Below are 18,993 nucleotides of genomic sequence, written 5' to 3'. Positions count from 1 at the left end.
ATTCCCAGTGTTTCATCTGGAGGATGTTGAAAGTTTTAAACATGGGTTCTCTGTATTTCTATGTGTGATATGTTTCGAGAAAGTGCCACACAGGCTGTACAGCATTCCCACTGGTAAAGATACAGACTTGTGACCCAGGGCCTCCTGCAGAGTACCTGTCTGTCAGTGTCAAATGCACAAACACTGAGCAGCTCTCCTCTCCTCCTCTTCAGTTCCCTTTATTCAGTGAAAAAGAGACATAGAAATACATAATATATGAGATTTAAGTAGATAATCAAGTCTGTCATTTACTGTACTTGATATTACGTTACTATGATGTTTACTTTTACTTGCAAAGACTGTACCCCATTTCCCTTGGTCTGTAAACAGAAGGTTATTGATGGAGTTCAGACACTTAATCATGTGACCAGAGGTAAAAAGCAGCTTATTTATATCTGAAATTTGTGAGAGAATGTACTAATCAGGATTGGTCATTTTGAGTCTAACTGTGGGTCTTTAAGAAAGGCTGTGCTGTGTGTTACCATGGTGCTGATCTCACCCGGAGTGTCCTTGTAATCTGTACAGAGTCAGAGCCAAGGTCTCTGTCAGAATCTGTCAGAAAACAAAGCAATGCTCTTACTGTCATTCCCAGCCCTGCACTAGGTTATAGCTTACAGGATGGTTTTTCAAAAGCTTTTTTGTTTCTAGTATTCTGAAAATTTCTGTAACTATTTTGCAGGTGTCAGAAGCCCTATAGACAAAGGAAGGAAGAACTCCGGTGATATTTTATCACATAGTTTGGGAATTCTAATGAATCAAAATGTTGCAAAATGGAGCAAAACATTTGAAAAGCCAGTCTTATGGGGTATAAATCATTTTCATTGAGTTAAACCTCAAGTCTTGTTTGCGCTGCTCTTCAGCTCAAATTCAACTGACAGACTTTTTTTCTCCAGTACAAGACTTTTGTTGCCTGTTTGTCATGCAGGTGATATAAGCGCAGTCTCAGCTCTTAGCCCCAGTGGCAGACATCACTGATGTGTGCTGCAATTCTATTTTCTACTGCTTATCATTAAAGGGAAAGTAACCCATGTTAGTAGCTCTTTATACAGAAAAAAAACATCAAGTCATTTTAGTTTTGGTTTTGTTCTGGATGTGGAATTTCCTACCGAAATATTTTTATCATATTTTTATCAGGTGCTGTGGCAGAATACAATGGAGAAGTCAGGCATGTAAGAAGTCAGAAGGGCTGTATGGAATGAGGTCATGTTAACACAATAATGTCTTTAGAATTAAACATGGGCCACAGCTGTGCTAATTAGTTAAGTTAAGTCCTCCCCTGAAACCAGGGCTTCACTGAGCCAAAGACAGTAACTGTAACTGTATTACTACTCTGATTGTTTTGACAATACTTTATTCCCTGGGATATGTGCAGATACCAGGAATCCTGGGAATCTGTTTGCTGCAGAAAAAGCGGACATATTAGTGACAATCAAATACTATTGCTCTGATTTATTCCCCATGAATATCTCTTAGGAAAATGTACAACATTTCAGTGAAATTCAGTACCTCTTATTTTATATGTAACAGGGATTAATGGTACAGAGGTTCTTATTTAGGTGGCTAATCTAGACTTGACTTTAGACAAAAAAGGATGATGATTTAAAAAATTTCCCGTCACGCTTTTTTGGTGTCAATAGCTCTTGCAGCTGCATCTGGAAGCAGCTCAGGAAATCTTTTTCAACAACATGGCTGCACAGGTTGTTTCAGAAGTGTGACCTGTTACGAAGTGTCTTTCAGGACCCTATGCAGACGACACAATCTGGTAGGGAGTGAACACACACAGGGGGAGACGAGGAACTGGGCTGGTAGAGGAACTGGGGGGGGGGGGCGTGGCGAAGGTGCTCCAGGGGGTGTGAACAGTCCAAAAGGGATCTTAAGGGAAGTCCAGGGTGAGAGAAATGTCCAGAGCCGGGTGATCGATCCAAGACGAACAAGACAAAGTTAAAAGCCGGAGCGGGATCCGGCAAAGGGTCGGGGAGAAAAAGGGGGACGGAACCAGGCACTCCAGGTCCCGGACTCGGCTGGTTCAGGAAACCAATGCAGAGCCCAGAACAGAGTGAGCGTCTGGCTTTTGCAGGGAGGCAGGAATGGGGAGCAGGGGCACAAAATCAACTCAAAAGTGAACGAGCCGGAGCGCCCTTAAGGGGGAGGGACTACAATCGTGACACGACCCTTTTGTATCTCTTGGTTCAGTTCGGAGCTTGTTCCCTCTAGATTTCCTCTTCTGTCTTCAAGTCTTCATTTCAACGTAACACCTGAGCCCTACTCGTCCTGTTCACTTTCACTTACTGCATGTGTTCCTATCAGGTTGGCTCATGGTCTCCTCTGCTCTGTACTTAGGAGTCGTGGTTCCCTTAACCTGCCTGAGACACTGCTCAGAAGCCAGGACATACAGTAACTCTCCCTCTTTGAACGGCTTCCTTTGTAACCAGAAGAACCCTAAACCTCTCCTCCCTGCCAGTCACAGATTCAGCACTTGGTGGTGTTTTCCTTGCGACAGAGGCAAGAGGCATCTACATAACCAAGATTCACCATCACATGAAAAGTCTGGACTTTCTAATATTAAAGCTCTGTTATTCTAATAAACGCATACCTTTAGACAAACAGAGCATATTGAAGCATGCTCTGATAACTATTCTGTAAAACCACTGTGTATTTCCTCAGCTCCATATTTAGTAGCTCTTTTTCTTAGTAGTATTTTCTGTAAGCACCCATTGTCTCTTATATTTTTCTTGGTCATATTATAAATATTTATTTTAGAACAAAATGCAGTGTAAGACTCGGCCTCACATCTGTAACTATTTTTGATAATGTTAGCTGTTTATATTTGGCAGGAGCTTTGTGTAATTAGTAGGGAGTCTAAGAAATGGTTAGAGCTACCAAACACGACGCGGATCTGCTGCCTCCGTTTCAAACCTTTACTCTATATTTAGCTTCATTGTGAATCTTCACTTGAGAAGAACAAGCTCTTAATAAAGTGCGATAATGCAGTGCTTTATACTGTTTCACAGAAGGGGTTTTGTTTGCTTTTAAAGTTTGGTACTTGGCTTCAGTGAGCTTTGGGGTGAACTAAACCATTAGGGCAAAGGATTATGGGAATGACAGGGAGCCCCCCTGGCATAAAAAACAGAGTCTTCAATATGGAAGAACAGAGCTGTGAAAAGATGTTTTGTGTGGCCAAATGAACTTTTAAAGGGATGGCCCCCATTGCTACAGTCTGAGCTACGGAACAGGCATGATGACTGAACCCTTTGTCCTGAGCAGCCAGAAAAGTGACCAGAAACTCCATAGAAGCAGAGTTACGTGCAAAAGAAGGGACTTGTAGTGAAGATTTTGTTTTTTCCGTGCATCATAATCTTCTCTGTTGTGGAGATTGTCTTATGACTAAGCCAGTGTATTAATACCTGAAGATGTCCTTGGTCAGTAATGTGCCGCTCTGATCCCGAAAGCTACTCTTGACTCTCTGGCTCTGCGCTCTGTCTCTTCTCTCTCCCAGACGAGATCATGCAGCAGGAGATCCGGCCTCTCCTTGCCGTGGACATCATCGAGCAGCTCCACCGCCAGTTCGCCATCCTCTCAGGTAGGGCTCGGCTCCAGCTGACGGTCTGCACCCCCCTGTCACACGCTGGCAGGCTCTGTGCTGCCACATTTCACCACCAGCTCCTCCCCTTGGACAACTGGAACACAACGGCTAATTCACCCATGACACATACCTACACGATTTCTGAAGTGTTTATAGCTAAGGGAGCTGTTTACATAAGAACATATTTCATAATTAACCTTTAATGTCCAGTCACTTGGTACTGTAAGTACCAGCCATGACTGTGTTTCATTGCTGCTGTTTCCCTACAGAGCACGTCCTTGCTCTTGAACCCGTAGTCCTAACTTGCCTCCTTGTGCACACTTGTTAGTCTGTGCCCTAATACTCCATGGGCAAATTGCACAGATAAATTACACGCAGAATGTGTTTCTCCCCTGACTGTGTCACTGGGGGTCTGTTCTTGGGTGGGTTATATTCTTATTCAACGCATTAACTCTAGATACTCTAACTGTAAGTTACTGCCTGCATTTTACAGATTAACTATTTCCATATGAATGGCTCAGATTTGCATCAGTTCCGACTGACTGGGCTAGGAACTTTAACGTGTGGAAAAATACACATTTGCTTCTATCCTGCACACAACACCTTTTCTTCTTACCTCCTAAAATGCGTCATTGTGAAAGTGACACAGATCTCCTGGTGAAATGCAGGTCTGGGCGCTCTGTGAAAATGTTGTTTGCTTTATTTTGTTACCTCTTGTGTTTGATTTTGTTTTTGATCGCTCAAAGCAGGAAATGCCTGCAAGACCTGAAATCATTACTTTATCTTAGCAGGGAGAATACATTTAAAAAATAATTTAATGGTAATCATATTTTATTGAAGCTTTGCAGTTTTTATGCGCTTAGCACCGCAGGTCTAGGAGAATTGTTACCTAACTAGGCAATGAGACGCAGAACAAGTGTGTAGAAATAAAAAAAGCTGAAAACATCGCTGTGAATCAGTGAAATAGGTTTGAAGGCCGACATCTTGTCGTGGCTCAAGGAGAACAGGCTGGTCTCCCGGGCGCAGATAACAATTCACTGCAGGTTAGGCCTTCCTCATGCAATAGTCTGATCCCTTGTCAGAAGCTATACAGCCGCAAAGAGCCCAATTAACAGCTCCTCAATGAGCTGTTTCAGTGGATTTGTATTTCATAGCTGTTCTGTAGTGCGCTGCCTTTGTTTAAAATATTGAGTGGTTATCGAACAACGTGTGCAGGGCCAAAGAGCCAATACACATGTTGTATTGACTACAATGATATTCCTTGTTCCTTAGATAACAAATTACCTGTGATGGAGGAGGAGTTCAGGGAGCTGCCTTAGATCAGTTCAGTTGAGCTGGGATTGCACTGTGCGGGCTCCTCATAGTCTGCATCCTACCATAAACACACAATACCAGACAGACAGCAACAGAAACGGACAGGAAATCTGTTTCCTGAGGTTCAGGAAATGTTTAAAGGTGGAATATATAGCAAGGGAAAATGTAATGGAAGAAACAGAACAAAATAAGAAATTATAAAGATGTTTGGTCCTCTTTATGTTAGTGAAGGAGAAGAAGAAAAGATTTGGCTTTAGAACTATTAAGCTTACAGATTTAGCTCATGAAATGGTTGCTGTTAAGACATACTTTTTTGTGTTTTGTGTCTGGCTAAAGCTACTGTAGTATATATACAGCAGTTGAAAGACCCTGCTAGATTAGATGTTTAGGAAATTGAAATTGAATAGATTAGGAAAACTGTTTTGTAAAGAGAAACAGAAAAAAGTAATGAAATGCAGTACTCTGTTCTTCCACACTCATTACAGTATTATATTTGTTAACTGAATTTGACATTATGAATTGTGGCATTATTTATGGTACATAAACTTTAATATATTTTTTAATTTAATAATGTATTTTAAATGGAGCAGATTCTGTCTGTGAGAAATGTACTTCTGTGAGGAGCAGGTTGTGAGGGACACTGAAGGACAACAGAGACACAGACCTCTTTCCTCTGCACTCTAGCATGATAGCACAGATCAAGCATGGCGGCTTCTTAGGTTAAAACCTGTTTAATCTTCTGGAGTCTTATGTCTGCAGTATTCACTCTGCTGTACCCTGGATAAGAGACTCAAGCTGTCTGATACTTGAGGTGTTTGGTGTAACCAGACGCAGAATTTTCAAGACCTCGAGAGTCAGATGTTTCCGTGGAAACTGCTGCAAGTGAACGATGCACAGCAACCAGAGAAAGGCCTTCCTGTGCCAGAGCAGCTGTGCGGAGCAGAGAACGACTGTCATTCTTTTCCACCCATGTAAACCCTCCAGACTTCAGTGTGTGAAAAAACTGCAAAGCTGGCACTTGCTATACGTGGAAGACTCCAAGTTGTGTAACTGTACTGCGGGACAATTTTATAGAAAGGGTGTGGTAGACTCATTGATTTTTAGAGAGCTCTGCTATAGCCCAGAATACTTAATGCTTTTTAATACTGTATATGGAACTAACTTTGTATTTAGCTTGGTGCCTTAGGTTAGGGTGTACTGATTTTGAAAGTATTGATGATAGATGTTTGAAAAACTTTTGGTCAGATCTAAATCCTTTTGTCAAAGTGACTTTTGTTTCTTGACAAGCATTTGAAGGAAGTATTAGTCCTAGGATAGTTACTGGTCTAACGTCAGTGAAGCGAATGTTTGACATTATGCATAATCCTGTTTATAAATACCCTAAAGGACAGGGAAGAGCTTACACAAAGGGACTTTTGAGAGACACTGCCTTTGTACATCTTTGAATTACTCAAAATCTGAAAGCTGATTAGAAAGTGTGTATTTGAATAGCTTTCTGTGAGTCTCACATGGATTTTGCAGGTCCTACAGAACTGTGAATCAGTGTGTCAGATACTGTACATGAGGTTTGGCAGCTTAGCTTGGCTGTTTGGTTGGACTGTAGCAGGAAATGGAATATAGAAAGAAAAGAAGACAGTTTGCAAATGACTAGAGGGTATTCAGCCTGTCTAGCTCATTCAGTTGCTAGCAGATACAGTAATTAGTCTTAGAATCTTGTAAAGACAAGTAGCCGAAGTTCCAGTGTCAACTGCATGGCTTGGCAGCTTGTTCCAGGCCCCCACAGCTCTCTGTGTAAAGAAGAGCTTCCAGAGTCTTAAATGCACTTCCCCATGGATTTCACTGATGTCCTCTGGCGTGTGTTTCTCTGCTGACTCTGAAGACGTCGTTGACACCTTTGGAAATGTTGAATACTTGAATCATCTCCCGCGGGCGGCACAGTGGGGCAGGGGACAGCATTGCCACAGTACCTCACAGTTCTGGGGCCTCAGATTCAATTACAGCGCTGGGGTGCTCTCTGTGTGGAGTTTGTATGGCCTCCTCAAGTTCACGTCGGTTTCCTCCCACAGTCCAAAGGCACGCTGGTAGGTTAACTGTCCTCTGGGAGAATTGGCCCTGGTGTGAGTGTGTGTGTGGCTGTGTGTGTGCCCTGCGCTGGACTGGACTTCTGTCCTGGGTGTGCCGGGGAAATGCTGGGATAGACTCCGGCACCCCTGCAGCCCTTAACTGGATAAAGCAGCTAGAAAAGGATGAAAGGATGAATCAGGTCCTCTCCTTTATCTTCTCTGTTTGAGGTTAAAAGCTTATTCCTACCTGGAATTTGTCTGATTGCAGAGCAGGAATATCTTTGTGTAACATGATGGCTACAATCTGTACAAAACATCCTTTGAGTTGAATTCAGCTGTATCTCCTAACATTTCAATTTCCCTCTTATCCTGCTGGGCTGCCTGGAGCCAGATTCATGCCAGGACATGACAGGCTGCAATGTTTAAAACTACTAGAAATTTCCTTTTGTCCTCAAAAACGTAAAGAAATGATTGAGTACGAGAGAGTGATTCCTGATAGAGTAAAGGAAAGTGGTGAATGTCAGAAAAAAAGAAGAATATGAACTGGCAGGGAACTGCATGACAGAGATCCTTGATACGTCTAAGAAACGTTATGCTTAAAAAAATTCTGAGTGTGAGAAGAGGTTGGGCAATATTTTACTGCGGACAAAGACCCCTTATCAGGAATGTGCAGAATGTGTGTCTTTTCACAAGCAAGGGCCATGGCTTTGAAGTGGGAGACTGATTGGCTGTAAGGCAGGAGGGAAGTTGCATGTCTAGGACAGCCCTGGGAGACTCTGAGAACATGAACGCAAACAGACCCTGCTTCTCTCTGCTAGTCTGGCCCCAAGCAGAGATGTTGGAGAAAATGATTGTTATTCCCATGAAAATAAAATGACAACTTTATTTAGGTAGGGGTTTTTATTCATTATTATTTTGCTTCCGTGGGCTGCAGGTAGATGTGGTACAGATGTACGGTGCCCAGTGTTGCTGTTCTCTGAGGGAGTTACTGACTCTCCTGGTGCTCCTTTTTCACAGGAGATGTAAAACCCAGGTCGTCTTTTTGGTGACGCAAAACTGATGAACGATTTAGCCCTATTCTCTGTTGTTCACTTTACATCAATGGTCAGGAAGAATGAGTTATGGAGCTGTAATTAAGTATTAAGGAAAGCCTACCAATGGCACCCTGGATCATGGAGAATACAACTGATACATTGTAAAGCACAGAAAATTAAACGTGTAAATCTGAATAGATGTTATTACAATTACTGTGCATAATTGTATACACATTAAAATAAGTAACGGACAGAAAAACAAACTAAAGATTTAAATTAAGAGTATTGCGACTGTTAGCACATTTTAGCAAAGTTTTAAGAACAATCATATTTTTCGAGAAGTTGGGAAGCTGAGAAAAAATCTAGAAATCAGAATTGCAAGAAAGAAGAGAAAACAAGCTGTATTTCTTGAACGAGTTGCGATGCGGTTTACAACTAACATTTCAGCTGACGGATTGACGTACCATGTAAAACAAAGCAGTGTTTAAAGAATGCAGCGGGTTTGAGGTTGTGTCAGTATTTAGTCCAAGAGCTCCACCTAGTGGTACGTGTTTGAATAGGTTTGATAGGTGGATCTCTGCGACCTTTTTCTTCTGCCTTTCAGAGCAATTCAGTCTTTTCAAAAGAACCAAAGGAAAGTTACGAAATAGAGAAGGACTTTCAGTCCAACAAATGAATTGGGTTGCTGGTAGTTTGTTGATCGGAGGATCTCATCCTCCCATTTCCTGAAAGAAGCAAGGATATTGGCTCTGACATCGTGGCTGGGAAGCCTGTTCATCCACAACCCCCACAGCCCCTTATGTAGAAGACAACTCATGGCCCCATTTTCCACTTTTCCACTGTGTTTCACTTCTGATTCTGGACATTTGGCTGATGTTGTCAGTGCCTTTGAGGATTTTGAATACTTGAATCAGGTCTCTGTTCCAGGTTGGAAAGATTTAGGTACTTTAGAATGATAGTGACTGACTACCGCTTCTGTTTGCTGAAATGCAGTACTGTGGTCTTGTGGTCTTGACTAGTGAATACCAGGGTACACATTTTCAATCAGAGTTGACCCATGTAAATCCCTAGTCTTAACCCAAATACATGAATCTAACCATTAAAACCCTACCTTTAAAGCTTTAACCTTAACCCTTTCATCAATTTCCCTACGGGATTAATAAAGTATTATCTATCTATCTAAATCCCTGAACATGGAAAGTAGACTTGTCCTTAAACCTACCTGTATTCCTAATACTATCTCTAACCTTCCCAATCCCCCAAGCACTCTGTGAGCGTGTGGAACAAAGTGAAAAGCTGATTTCCTGTATCCTCCGAGTAGCAGCGTGTTGAGCTTCTTGGAACAAAGACCGGCCAGGAGCAGAACAATGCAGGAGTGCTCTTTCTCTGGGCTGTGCAGGTCTGGGTGTGGTTGAGTCTTGCCTTAGACTATTCATTGACTTTTACCTTAATTTGTAACATAAGAATATAATTGTGATTCTTTGCCATAAAAACCCCTAACTGGTCTTTTCCTCGATGCTACGCAGGAGGCAGAGGAAAAGATGGAGCCCCAGTCATCACGTTCCCTGAGTACTCCGGGTTCGGCGACCTCCCTGATGAAGACTTTCTGAATGTCGTCACATATCTGACCAGCATACCTAGGTAAGATGGGATTGAGTTCTGTAATTTTTACATTTTTGCTCTTTATGAACTTTTATACTCTTCAGCCACGTGATTTGGAAGAGCCGGTTGTGTGTTTTTCACACCCCTGCTCACAGCGTCAGGCCACACGGTGAGGGAGAGCCTGCCCAGCCCCAGAGCTGGCACAGCTGAGAGAGTCCAGGCTGACTGGTGACATGACCCAGGCTCACACCCCTGACCAGAGCGCTGCCTGCACTCCAACCAAGGCTCTCACTGTCTGAGTCAGCCCAGCTGTGCCAGGAAAGGCTCTTTTCTGAATAGAAAGGACAAATAGAAAAACTCGCAGAACTTGTCCCTCTTTCATGAAGAGAAACCTGTTGTGTTTTGTGTGTGTTCCTTCCTGGTGACACCATTATTCTGTAATACAAATCTCCCAATATGTAATCTAATCTCTTCTTCCAGTTAAGCAAAACACGAAGTTCCACGAAGAGTGAATATCCTATTTTGTTCCCACAGTCCACCTAAACAATGTCCGTTTCAACTGTTTAATGCCGAAGCTGAACTTGAGTCACAACAGCTGTTTCAGGGCAGGGAGGGAACTGTTCTCATTTTGAGTCATCTTATGATGGGCTTCCCTCACTCCTCTCCCATGCTGCCTGACTTAAAGTTTGCATGAGGCTCTGGCACAACATGCTGAATAATTAAACTGCCGAGCTCTGCACACTGTCAACATCTGAGGCCTCCCGTGTCAGTCTGGGATGTGCCCTGCAGAGCCACCTGACACCTGCTCCTAGACAGGCCCTGCTCACAGAACTGAGGAGAAAAGGCACCTGTAAACCACGTGAGAGAACCAGCTCTGAACCAGCTTGTGAGAAGCTCCAGAGCCTGCACTGGCATTAAATGTTTCACTGCAGGTTTTTGGAGAGACCATTTAAAATGAGCGTAATTATCTTAGCGAAGTGCACAGGGGCGTTTGATAGTGTCAAATCATAACTGTTGGCTTAAGATAAAGTTTCTAAAAACAACTTGAGGTTATTATTGTGAATAATAATAATAGGTTATAGTATAATTTCGATACTAGAATACACTTAGTCTATATGTAGACACAATTGTTTAATATATAGATAGTAAACATCAAGCAGGGAGCTGCGTCAGCATGCACAGCAGCAGATGAACAGGTGAAGGTTTATTCCAGCTGAAAGGAAAAGAAAGGAGACGCCCAAAGAAGCTCCACAGCCAAAACGTTGTATCGCTTTTCTTTTCCTTTCAGCAGGAAATAAACATTTATCTTTTCATTTTCATACACAGTCTCTCTCTCATCCTAGCGTTAATCCCGCATCAGCAGGGTCCGCTTGTCGGCACACCAGTCTCCATTTGGTGGTTTGAAACAAATCTTTCAGCTGACGTTGCCATTAAATAGGACCGAGAATACTCCAACCGACGCGGTAGAGGGGGATTATTAGGAGGCCATGATTGGTAAGGGCCAATGGGAAATTTGGCCAGGATGCCGGGGTTACACCCCTACTCTTTTCAAGAAACGCCCTGGGATTTTTAATGACCACAGAGAGTCAGGACCCCGGTTTTATGTCTCATACGAAAGACGGCGCTTGTTTACAGTACAGTGTTCCTGTCACTATACTGGGGCATTAGGACCCACATGGACCGCAGGGTGAGCGCCCCCTACTGGCCTCTCTAACACCTATTCCAGCAGTGGCCTTAGTTTTTCCCAGGAGGTCTCCCATCCAGGTACTGACCAGGCTCACACCTGCTTAGCTTCTCATTTTCATACACAGTAAACCTGCTAAATAAATATTTAACTTGTGTTTTTATACCTGCTTCAGACCAGGGCTAAGCAGGGAGGGCAGCCGGGAGACAGCAGGAGACAGCGGGAGACAGGGGGAGATAGCGGGAGACAGGGGGAGACGGGGGGAGATTAGGGGAGACAGGGGGAGACGGGGGGAGATTGGGGGAGATAAGGGGGACAGGGGGAGACAGTGGGAGACAGGGGGAGACAGTGTGCCAGTCTGGTCCCGGTAAGCCAGCAGTGAGCTGATTCAGGTGGTTATGGGCTGAGCTGGAATGAAAGCCTGCAGTCACACTGGCCTCCACCAGGGCTGCACAGCCTTGTCATGAAGTCATGTTACTGGGGGCTCTCAGCAAAACTGACCCTCAGGTCCTCAAGCAGATCATAAATGACCTGGTCCTGGAAATAAGGGAATTTATTAATAGACCTCTAGAGAGCATGTTTCTCCTCTGACTGGGCAGTCGTGAGCAATGGTGCAGCGCAGGGATATGTTTCTGGCTCATTGCTCTTCGTGATTTAGATTCTAATCTAATTAGCAAACAAGATAAATTTACAAATGATCCAAAACCAGGGGGTGAGGCAAAAGCAGAAAGAACAGCAAGGTGCTCAGCGAGCAGATGGAGAGCAGCGTCTTGCTGACAGGCCGAAGAGCCCAGGAGCAGGCTCGGAGACAGCCGAGAGCAGACAGAGATTGCCGAAGCAGGTGGGAGAGGGGGGGCTGACAGAGATTGCCGAAGCAGGTGGGAGAGCAGAGTCTGACTTCTCACTGGAAGGGAAGCAGGCTAGTGATGCTGAGAGCACTACCCGAGTCAGAAGCTAGCTCCATGACAGAGCGTCAGATCAGAGAAAGAACAGGGCTTAAATATTATAGATATGATGGAATAATTGCGGCAGGTGGTTGGAACAGTCAGGCCAGGTCCTATCCTGTCCTCTCAGCCCTGGGAGGTGCTTGACTCGTCTTGCAAATGTGTTCCGAGGAGACAGACACTGAGTGGGAGCAACAACGAAAAAAGTGGACAGAATGCTTGGGAGCAACAATGTAACATTTGACTCCAGGGAATTTACACTTAAAATTACAATTTACTACTCAGATCTCACTTAGAATACTGTGTCCACTTTTTTAAAATAATATTTTTATTCGGTTTACAGCATACCCATCATTAACAATCAGATAGCCAGTAAGGCAGCATCCTGTCCAGTGACGTCCAATAATAATAATAATAATAATAATAATAATAATAATAATAATAATAATAATAATACTATAAGAAGAATGATTTCTTACACTTGTATTGTGCTATCCTGGACACTCCATTCAAAGTGCTTTACCGGTAATGGGGACCCCTCCACCACCACCAGTGTGCAGCCCCACTGGATGATGCGACGGCATCTTTCGGTCTCCACACCACAAAGAGAATAGTATAGCCTTAGAAAGAGATCAAATATAAGCAAGAATGAATCCTTTCATCATACAGTATGTGGACGGGGTTGTGGATTTAAATCTTTTCAGTCTAGGACAAAGAGGAGTCTTGATTCGAGTGTGCAGTATAAGTGTACAGGGTAAGCGTAGGGGACTACTGTAAGTAGCTAAACAAGGACTCGGGATCACAATTGCAAACTCAAAGGCACAGAGAATAACAAACTCTTCTTTTCTCGAAGAGTAGCGGGTGTCTGGAAAGGCTTCCCAGTCAGGTGGTTGAGGCCCAGACTCTGGGCTCATCTAAGAAACGGTTGGATGAAACTTGAGCTTCACTTCAGTACTTAACCAGTGAATAAGCAAGAAGGTCTGAGGGACCTCCTCTCGTTAGCGACCTTGCTGTTGCTATATTCCCCTACAATTTAAATGAATGGATTCATTAGAGTTCGTTGTGTACCTGCCACTTGCAGAAATGACAGACATTCAATAGGCCAGCTGTCCTGTACCCTTTGTTTCCTCTGTCCAGCCTGGAGGCAGCCAGCATTGGCTTCATTATAATCATCGACCGGCGGAGAGACAAATGGAGCGCTGTGAAAGCATCGCTGATGAGGATCGCAGTGAGTGGTTCTGTGTCTTCATAACAGCTCTTCACTTGTGTTTACCTGTGCTTCCCTGTGTGTGTGTGTTTTGTAGGCGAGATTTGGAGATTTCTTCTTGAATTTTGTGTTTCTTTATTTTAAAAGTATACATTTCGTCATTTCGTTAGTCTACTGGAAAGGTTTGTGTGAGAATCCGCACCAGTAGTCCTGCTCCCAAGACTGGTTTTGCTGGGGGCCTTCTGACTCATTCCGGGCAGGGTAGGTGGGGGGTATTGCACTGTTGGGCAGGCCTGAGAGGAGGGAGCAGAGCTCTGCTGCAGTCACTAGCTGTAATGCCTGAAATCCTTCAGGGATTTCTGTGAAGTGCAACAGGGATCGGGCTGCATGGGGATTATATTGTGTAGTGGGTAGTTTGTCATAACAGGCGGGTTGTGGGTTCGAGTCCCTGCAGTTGTGCCTTGAGCAAGGTACTTTACCCCGGTGGCTCCAGTCCTCTCAGCTGTGGGGACCAGTATTGCTGGGGGGATCATCCCTGAGATGGACCAGAGTCCCACCCGGGGGGAAATCACATCCTCTCTAGGCTGCTTAATGCCACAGAAACCAGCCTGAGCTCTGATCCGATGAGCCAAATAAACATAAACCCAATTGCTGTTAATTTTGAGCGAACCTTGCAGGCACTGACAGTTTTATACAGCTGCTCTTCTGCTTGTGGCCGCTAGGGGGCGTTTCCAGGGAACCTGCAGCTGGTTCTGGTTCTCCGACCCTCTCGCTTCTTACAGAGAGCCATTGCCGACATTGGAATCAGGCTCCACCGGGATGACTTTAAAATGAAGGTACCGGTAAGCATGTGCCCTTTTCCTCCAGGGCTGAGCGATATTGTCGGTCCCTGTCCTGAACACGAGTGTCTTGCCGAAGGTGAAAACAGTGTGTCCTAACATGCAGCACGTCCTGGCGGTGGGGTGTGTGTGAGAGAAATACGAATTCAGCTGCTTGAATTCTCCATGTACCGGTATGCAAACCCAGATTTCTCACAGCGGAACTGGCTCCACTGCTGGCCAGGAGCCAAATAAAGGACACAGCTGTAAAGACACTGTTTCAGCACTTGTCTGGGTCCCTGTCAAACTAGGATCAAACTACAGTAGGAGCACTTTACCTTATAAATAGCACATTATTACCTTTTTAGTGGACTTAGTCCTAGTTAATCGTGCAGCGTTCGTTTTGTGTTCATGGAGACAGTGAGACGCTTAAGCTTCATTCCGAATGAATGACTAAAAGCCCTTAATAAATAAAATCGTGCGGACAATTCTGAAGGCTTTCGGCTTTCAGTGAATGCAAGTAAGAAAAGAGGTCTTCTGCAGTTCAGCAGCAAAGGGATTCCCCTCCCTGCCTGCTCTGTCCTGTACCGCAGTGTTTCCACCCACAAGATCTCCATGACACGCGAGGCCACGCCAAACCGCCTGCAGCAAGAGCTCAGGAGGGGGGTGTTCGGGGTTCTGGGGGCCCCCATACAGAAACCCCACTTGTCCCGAGCCCTCCCACACCAAATCATCCACCACCGCACTCGTAAAGAGGGGTGTTTCTGTGTTTGGACCGTTCCCTGACGCTGAGCTGGTGTTGCCGGGCCTGCCGGTGCCTCCAGGAGGCGTGTGCAGCCATGGGTCGCACTTTGCTTTTCCAGATCGTCATGCTGAACTCGGTTTCCGAACTGCACGGCTACGTGGATAAAGCCCAGCTGACGGCCGAGCTGGGGGGCAGCCTGGAGTACTGCCACAGCCAGTGGATCCACCACAGGACGGTGAGTGTGGCCCAGCCGCGCGGCTGGGGGGGGGGGAGAGGCAGGGTCCAGCCGTGGCTCTGCAGCGTGTCTGCTGGGCACTGGCCTGTCCAGGCTTCCCACCCTCCTCTCCTGACTTTCACAAACACCAGCTCCCTCCAGCGTCTATCTGTCATGTGACCACGTCAGTGTTTCTGATACCCTACAGCAGCTTTATTATTAGGTGTGATGTTGTCAGACGGGACCCTGTAGTTACACCTCGCATTGATTTTTTTTCCACCCGTTTGAATTTTGTGCTTAAATCTAACAAATCTGCAGATTACTTATCTTATTAGAATGGTAACAGCAGCAGTTGATTTCTTTTACCTGCCTGGCCGCCTTGTGTTGGGCGCTGGAGTCAGGGCAGAGTCAGATCATCCCGAGACACACAGCAGCAGTCTTATGTCCTAAACCCTGTGTCTGCCCTTCGATGACCCCGGCTCTGCAGGCCATCGAGAACTTTGCTGTGACAGTGAAGAGCACGGCGCAGGTGCTGCAGAAGTTCGGCACCGATCTGGCGGAGACGGAGCTCCCGAATGAGGTGCAGAGCACCGAGGCCCTCCTGGGCTCCCACACCGAGAAACACAACAAGCTGAAGGTAAGACGAGAGGCTGGGCAGGGAAACACCCTCTCGCAGGACAGGGCTGAGTTCTGCCAAGTCCAGCGCTGCAATGAGTAACGACCTGCAGGTAACGAGGAAGCAACATTAGGAACCAGCAAAGGTTTAGCTTGTACAGTGGATATATAACCCTTCTCCCGGGTATAACACAGAAACTCGTTGCTGTATCGAGGGTGAGCGAGGGTGAGAGAATTGGAATGTCTTTGTCCATATCAAAAAACAAATAAACATTTAACAAGTCACAAAAATCAGTATGAACACCTTATACATCTCTACATCACTGCAGAAACTGTTGCAAAAAGAACCCTCTGTGTTGTTTCTGCAGAGGAGGCCATCCAGCAGGTTGTAACATGAAAGAACAGATCAGGCTATTACAACGTCTCCTGCTGCACCTTGAACACGAGCTACTCAGTGTCAGCCTCGGTGGTCTTTGTCAGCTAAACTTTATTGTACCAATGATCTTTCCCCAGGACCTTATTATGGGTGGATCTAATACTCTCCCGTTTGTATTTTAGATTGATTGCTCAGGTCGTCTCTCAGTTATAACATTTCTTATGCTCTGAATTCTTTCCTTTCTTTCTTGTGCCAGGATGAGTTGAAAGTGGCAATGAAACAAGGGACCACACTGCTCTCCTGTATTAAGGAACAAGCAACCAAAAATGCAAACTACAAGCTCAACCCCGATGAGCAGGAGAATGTAGCAACGGTGGAAAGGTTTGTAATTGTAAACTTCGGATTTTAGTATATTATTATTTCAGTTATAAATAACTGCTACGTAATGTAGGGGGTCAGTGTAAGGTGATGGGTGGATCTGTGGACCCGTGACTGGCGGTTGTGGGTTCGAGTCCCTGCTGCAGACACTGCTGTCGCACTTTGTACTTTGCCCCAGTGCCTCCAGCCCCCCAGCTGTGTGAGTGCGGACCAACCTCGCGGGGGGGCGGCCCCACGATGGACTGGCGTCCTCTGATGGGAACCAAGAGCATCTAGACTGATGGGCCGTTACTGTCTATATCACAATAGATCTCAAAACTACATCTGAGTTAGAAGGCACTCCAGCGTTCTCCACGTTTTTCATACCTGCCCGTGGTACCTGTCCTATACCATCCAGGGTGTGTGTTTTAAATGTACACTTTATGTATAACTTAGTAATAAGTTTTGCCACACAGCGGCAGTTTTACAGAATCCACTACTGTTGAACAATGATGAATATTCTCAGTAATTCTGTATCTGATCTGACTCTGTACTGTACTGTGCTGGTTCACTCTTTTTGTCAGACCTGATAAAATATCTGAAGGGTCCTTTCACTTTTCTCTTGGTTTTCAACACTGGAGTGTGGTTATATAATAAGTTCCTCAATCGCAGGATGACCTTATGCTGATTTCACCCTGACAGTCTCCTGTACTTCTTGCCCTTGGGAGCATCTACAGGTTGTGTGGATGGGCAGAGGGACAGAAAATCCATGCGAAGATAAAATAATGTTGTGGGACAATTAATTGTGACTTCCCACATACTGTACAAAAACACACAATGGGGCAAAAGAAATGATAGAAGTTTTGTTTTTATGGAAAGCTTTATGACCAGTGTTGGTGTACAAGTGCAGTATTCCATTGCAAACTGAAAGCAGAAGAGAGAATAAATGGCTTTCAATGGGCATATTTCTGTCATAGGTTGTTGGCGCAGCTGGATGAGACAGAAAATGCTTTTGAACAATTTTGGTCTAAACACCATCTGAAACTTGAACAGTGCTTGCAGTTACGTCATTTTGAACAAGACTTTCGCGAGGTAAGCCTTTTTACAAGAAGCTCAGATACAGATACAGTAGGCATCACTGGTTGAGTGGTTTTAAGAAGAAGAAGAACGGAAGGTTCTGATTTTGTTGCAAAACACCCACGGTCTTCAGCATCAGAAACTGTATAATGATGTCATTACTGTTTTAAGGAGATTGTTGGAATATTGAACTTTGTGGGTTGAAGAGCGAATGTACTTTTCTGTGGTGAACCTAGATATTAACCCCTCGAGAGTCTTGGGGATCATCCCCGATTGTCAGGTCTGTGCTCTTCAGAGGCAGCCCTAAGCCCTGTTAAAGCCTGAGCAGCACCTCGTCAGAAACAAACTGTGATGAGGTCAGTCAAGTGTGGATGGTCTTTGCTTGAAGGGGTGGACATACCTGCTGCTCAAACCATGACATCTTTGACAGCTCCTATTCATGAAAGAATTGCTTAGGCAGCCATTGGCAGACAAAATCTGACAACCATTGGCAGACAAAATAAGAAATTACATGTACGTGATTGACATGCTGTTACATTAAATGGATATGAAATGAAAAATCAACTTTCTTTCTTGTTGGGAGTGTAGCAGAACTTCGTTTAGCTGGAGAGAAAATGCAAAGGACTTGAAGGGTGGAAATGATTATTTGTAAAAAATGTTTTTGTTTTTTGTTCGACAGGTAAAAGTGGCTTTAGATGGTCTAATGGAAACCCAGGCTGCTTTCACAGACATAGGAGACTCTATGTCTCACGTGGAACAGCTTCTGAAGGACCTGAAGACATTAGAGGAGAAAGCACAGGTAGACACTGCACCAAACCTTACAGACTAAAACTGATCTAACAATGAAAATTCGGTAAATTCTACACAATGATTTCCATCTCCCAGCATCAGAAAATTGCTGTGTGTGCAGGAAGGGGCTGACTCCATCGCACAGTTAGAAAGAGCCCATCTACACAGTGGATCAGGCTTTTATTGCCAAATAAAAGTAATGGGGAAATTTAGGCAGGTGGGATGAAGAAAATATGCACATGGATATAGCCATGGTGCCTGTCCTGTTTTCAAAGGTTCTTAACATGGATTACATGGCATTAACATGTAACAGAGACCTTGACTTTCCTTCTCCTCTGAAGTAAACAGTATGCAACTTAGTTTACCTCATTTTGCAACAGGTAAGTCTATCCATAGCCGACTGTTTGCTCAGCTTGGAGTTCCTGTGTCTTGAGTGCCAGTGTCCTGCCTTGGGACTGTCATTCACAGGATACGTTTACTTCATGAAACCCTATTCCCAAGTTTTATAGTGTCTCTGTAGTTATTTCCTCTG

The 18,993-nt window shown here is 44.6% G+C and overlaps 1 protein-coding gene across 10 annotated transcripts in view; it reads left to right on the top strand.

Annotated features, from left to right (window-relative positions):
* Positions 1-18,993, top strand: part of mcf2l2 (MCF.2 cell line derived transforming sequence-like 2) — a 77,218-nt gene that overhangs the window by 18,743 nt on the left and 39,482 nt on the right. For 9 of the 10 annotated variants that reach the window (XM_088621909.1, XM_088621938.1, XM_088621919.1 and 6 more), the window contains exons 2-10: positions 3,536-3,619; positions 9,560-9,674; positions 13,401-13,491; positions 14,193-14,312; positions 15,152-15,268; positions 15,735-15,884; positions 16,495-16,619; positions 17,573-17,687; positions 18,352-18,471. In XM_088621909.1, coding sequence (XP_088478035.1) covers positions 3,536-3,619; positions 9,560-9,674; positions 13,401-13,491; positions 14,193-14,312; positions 15,152-15,268; positions 15,735-15,884; positions 16,495-16,619; positions 17,573-17,687; positions 18,352-18,471 — 1,037 coding nt within the window. The remainder of the gene's footprint in view (positions 1-3,535; positions 3,620-9,559; positions 9,675-13,400; positions 13,492-14,192; positions 14,313-15,151; positions 15,269-15,734; positions 15,885-16,494; positions 16,620-17,572; positions 17,688-18,351; positions 18,472-18,993) is intronic. The other variant, XM_088621900.1, reaches the window with a different exon arrangement.

The sequence above is a fragment of the Lepisosteus platostomus genome, chromosome 2 (genome assembly GCF_059453375.1).
Source record: "Lepisosteus platostomus isolate fLepPlt1 chromosome 2, fLepPlt1.hap1, whole genome shotgun sequence".
Lineage (NCBI taxonomy): Eukaryota > Metazoa > Chordata > Actinopteri > Semionotiformes > Lepisosteidae > Lepisosteus > Lepisosteus platostomus.
The sequence above is the reverse complement of the archived record's forward strand: the minus strand, read 5'-3'. Positions and strand labels throughout refer to the sequence as shown.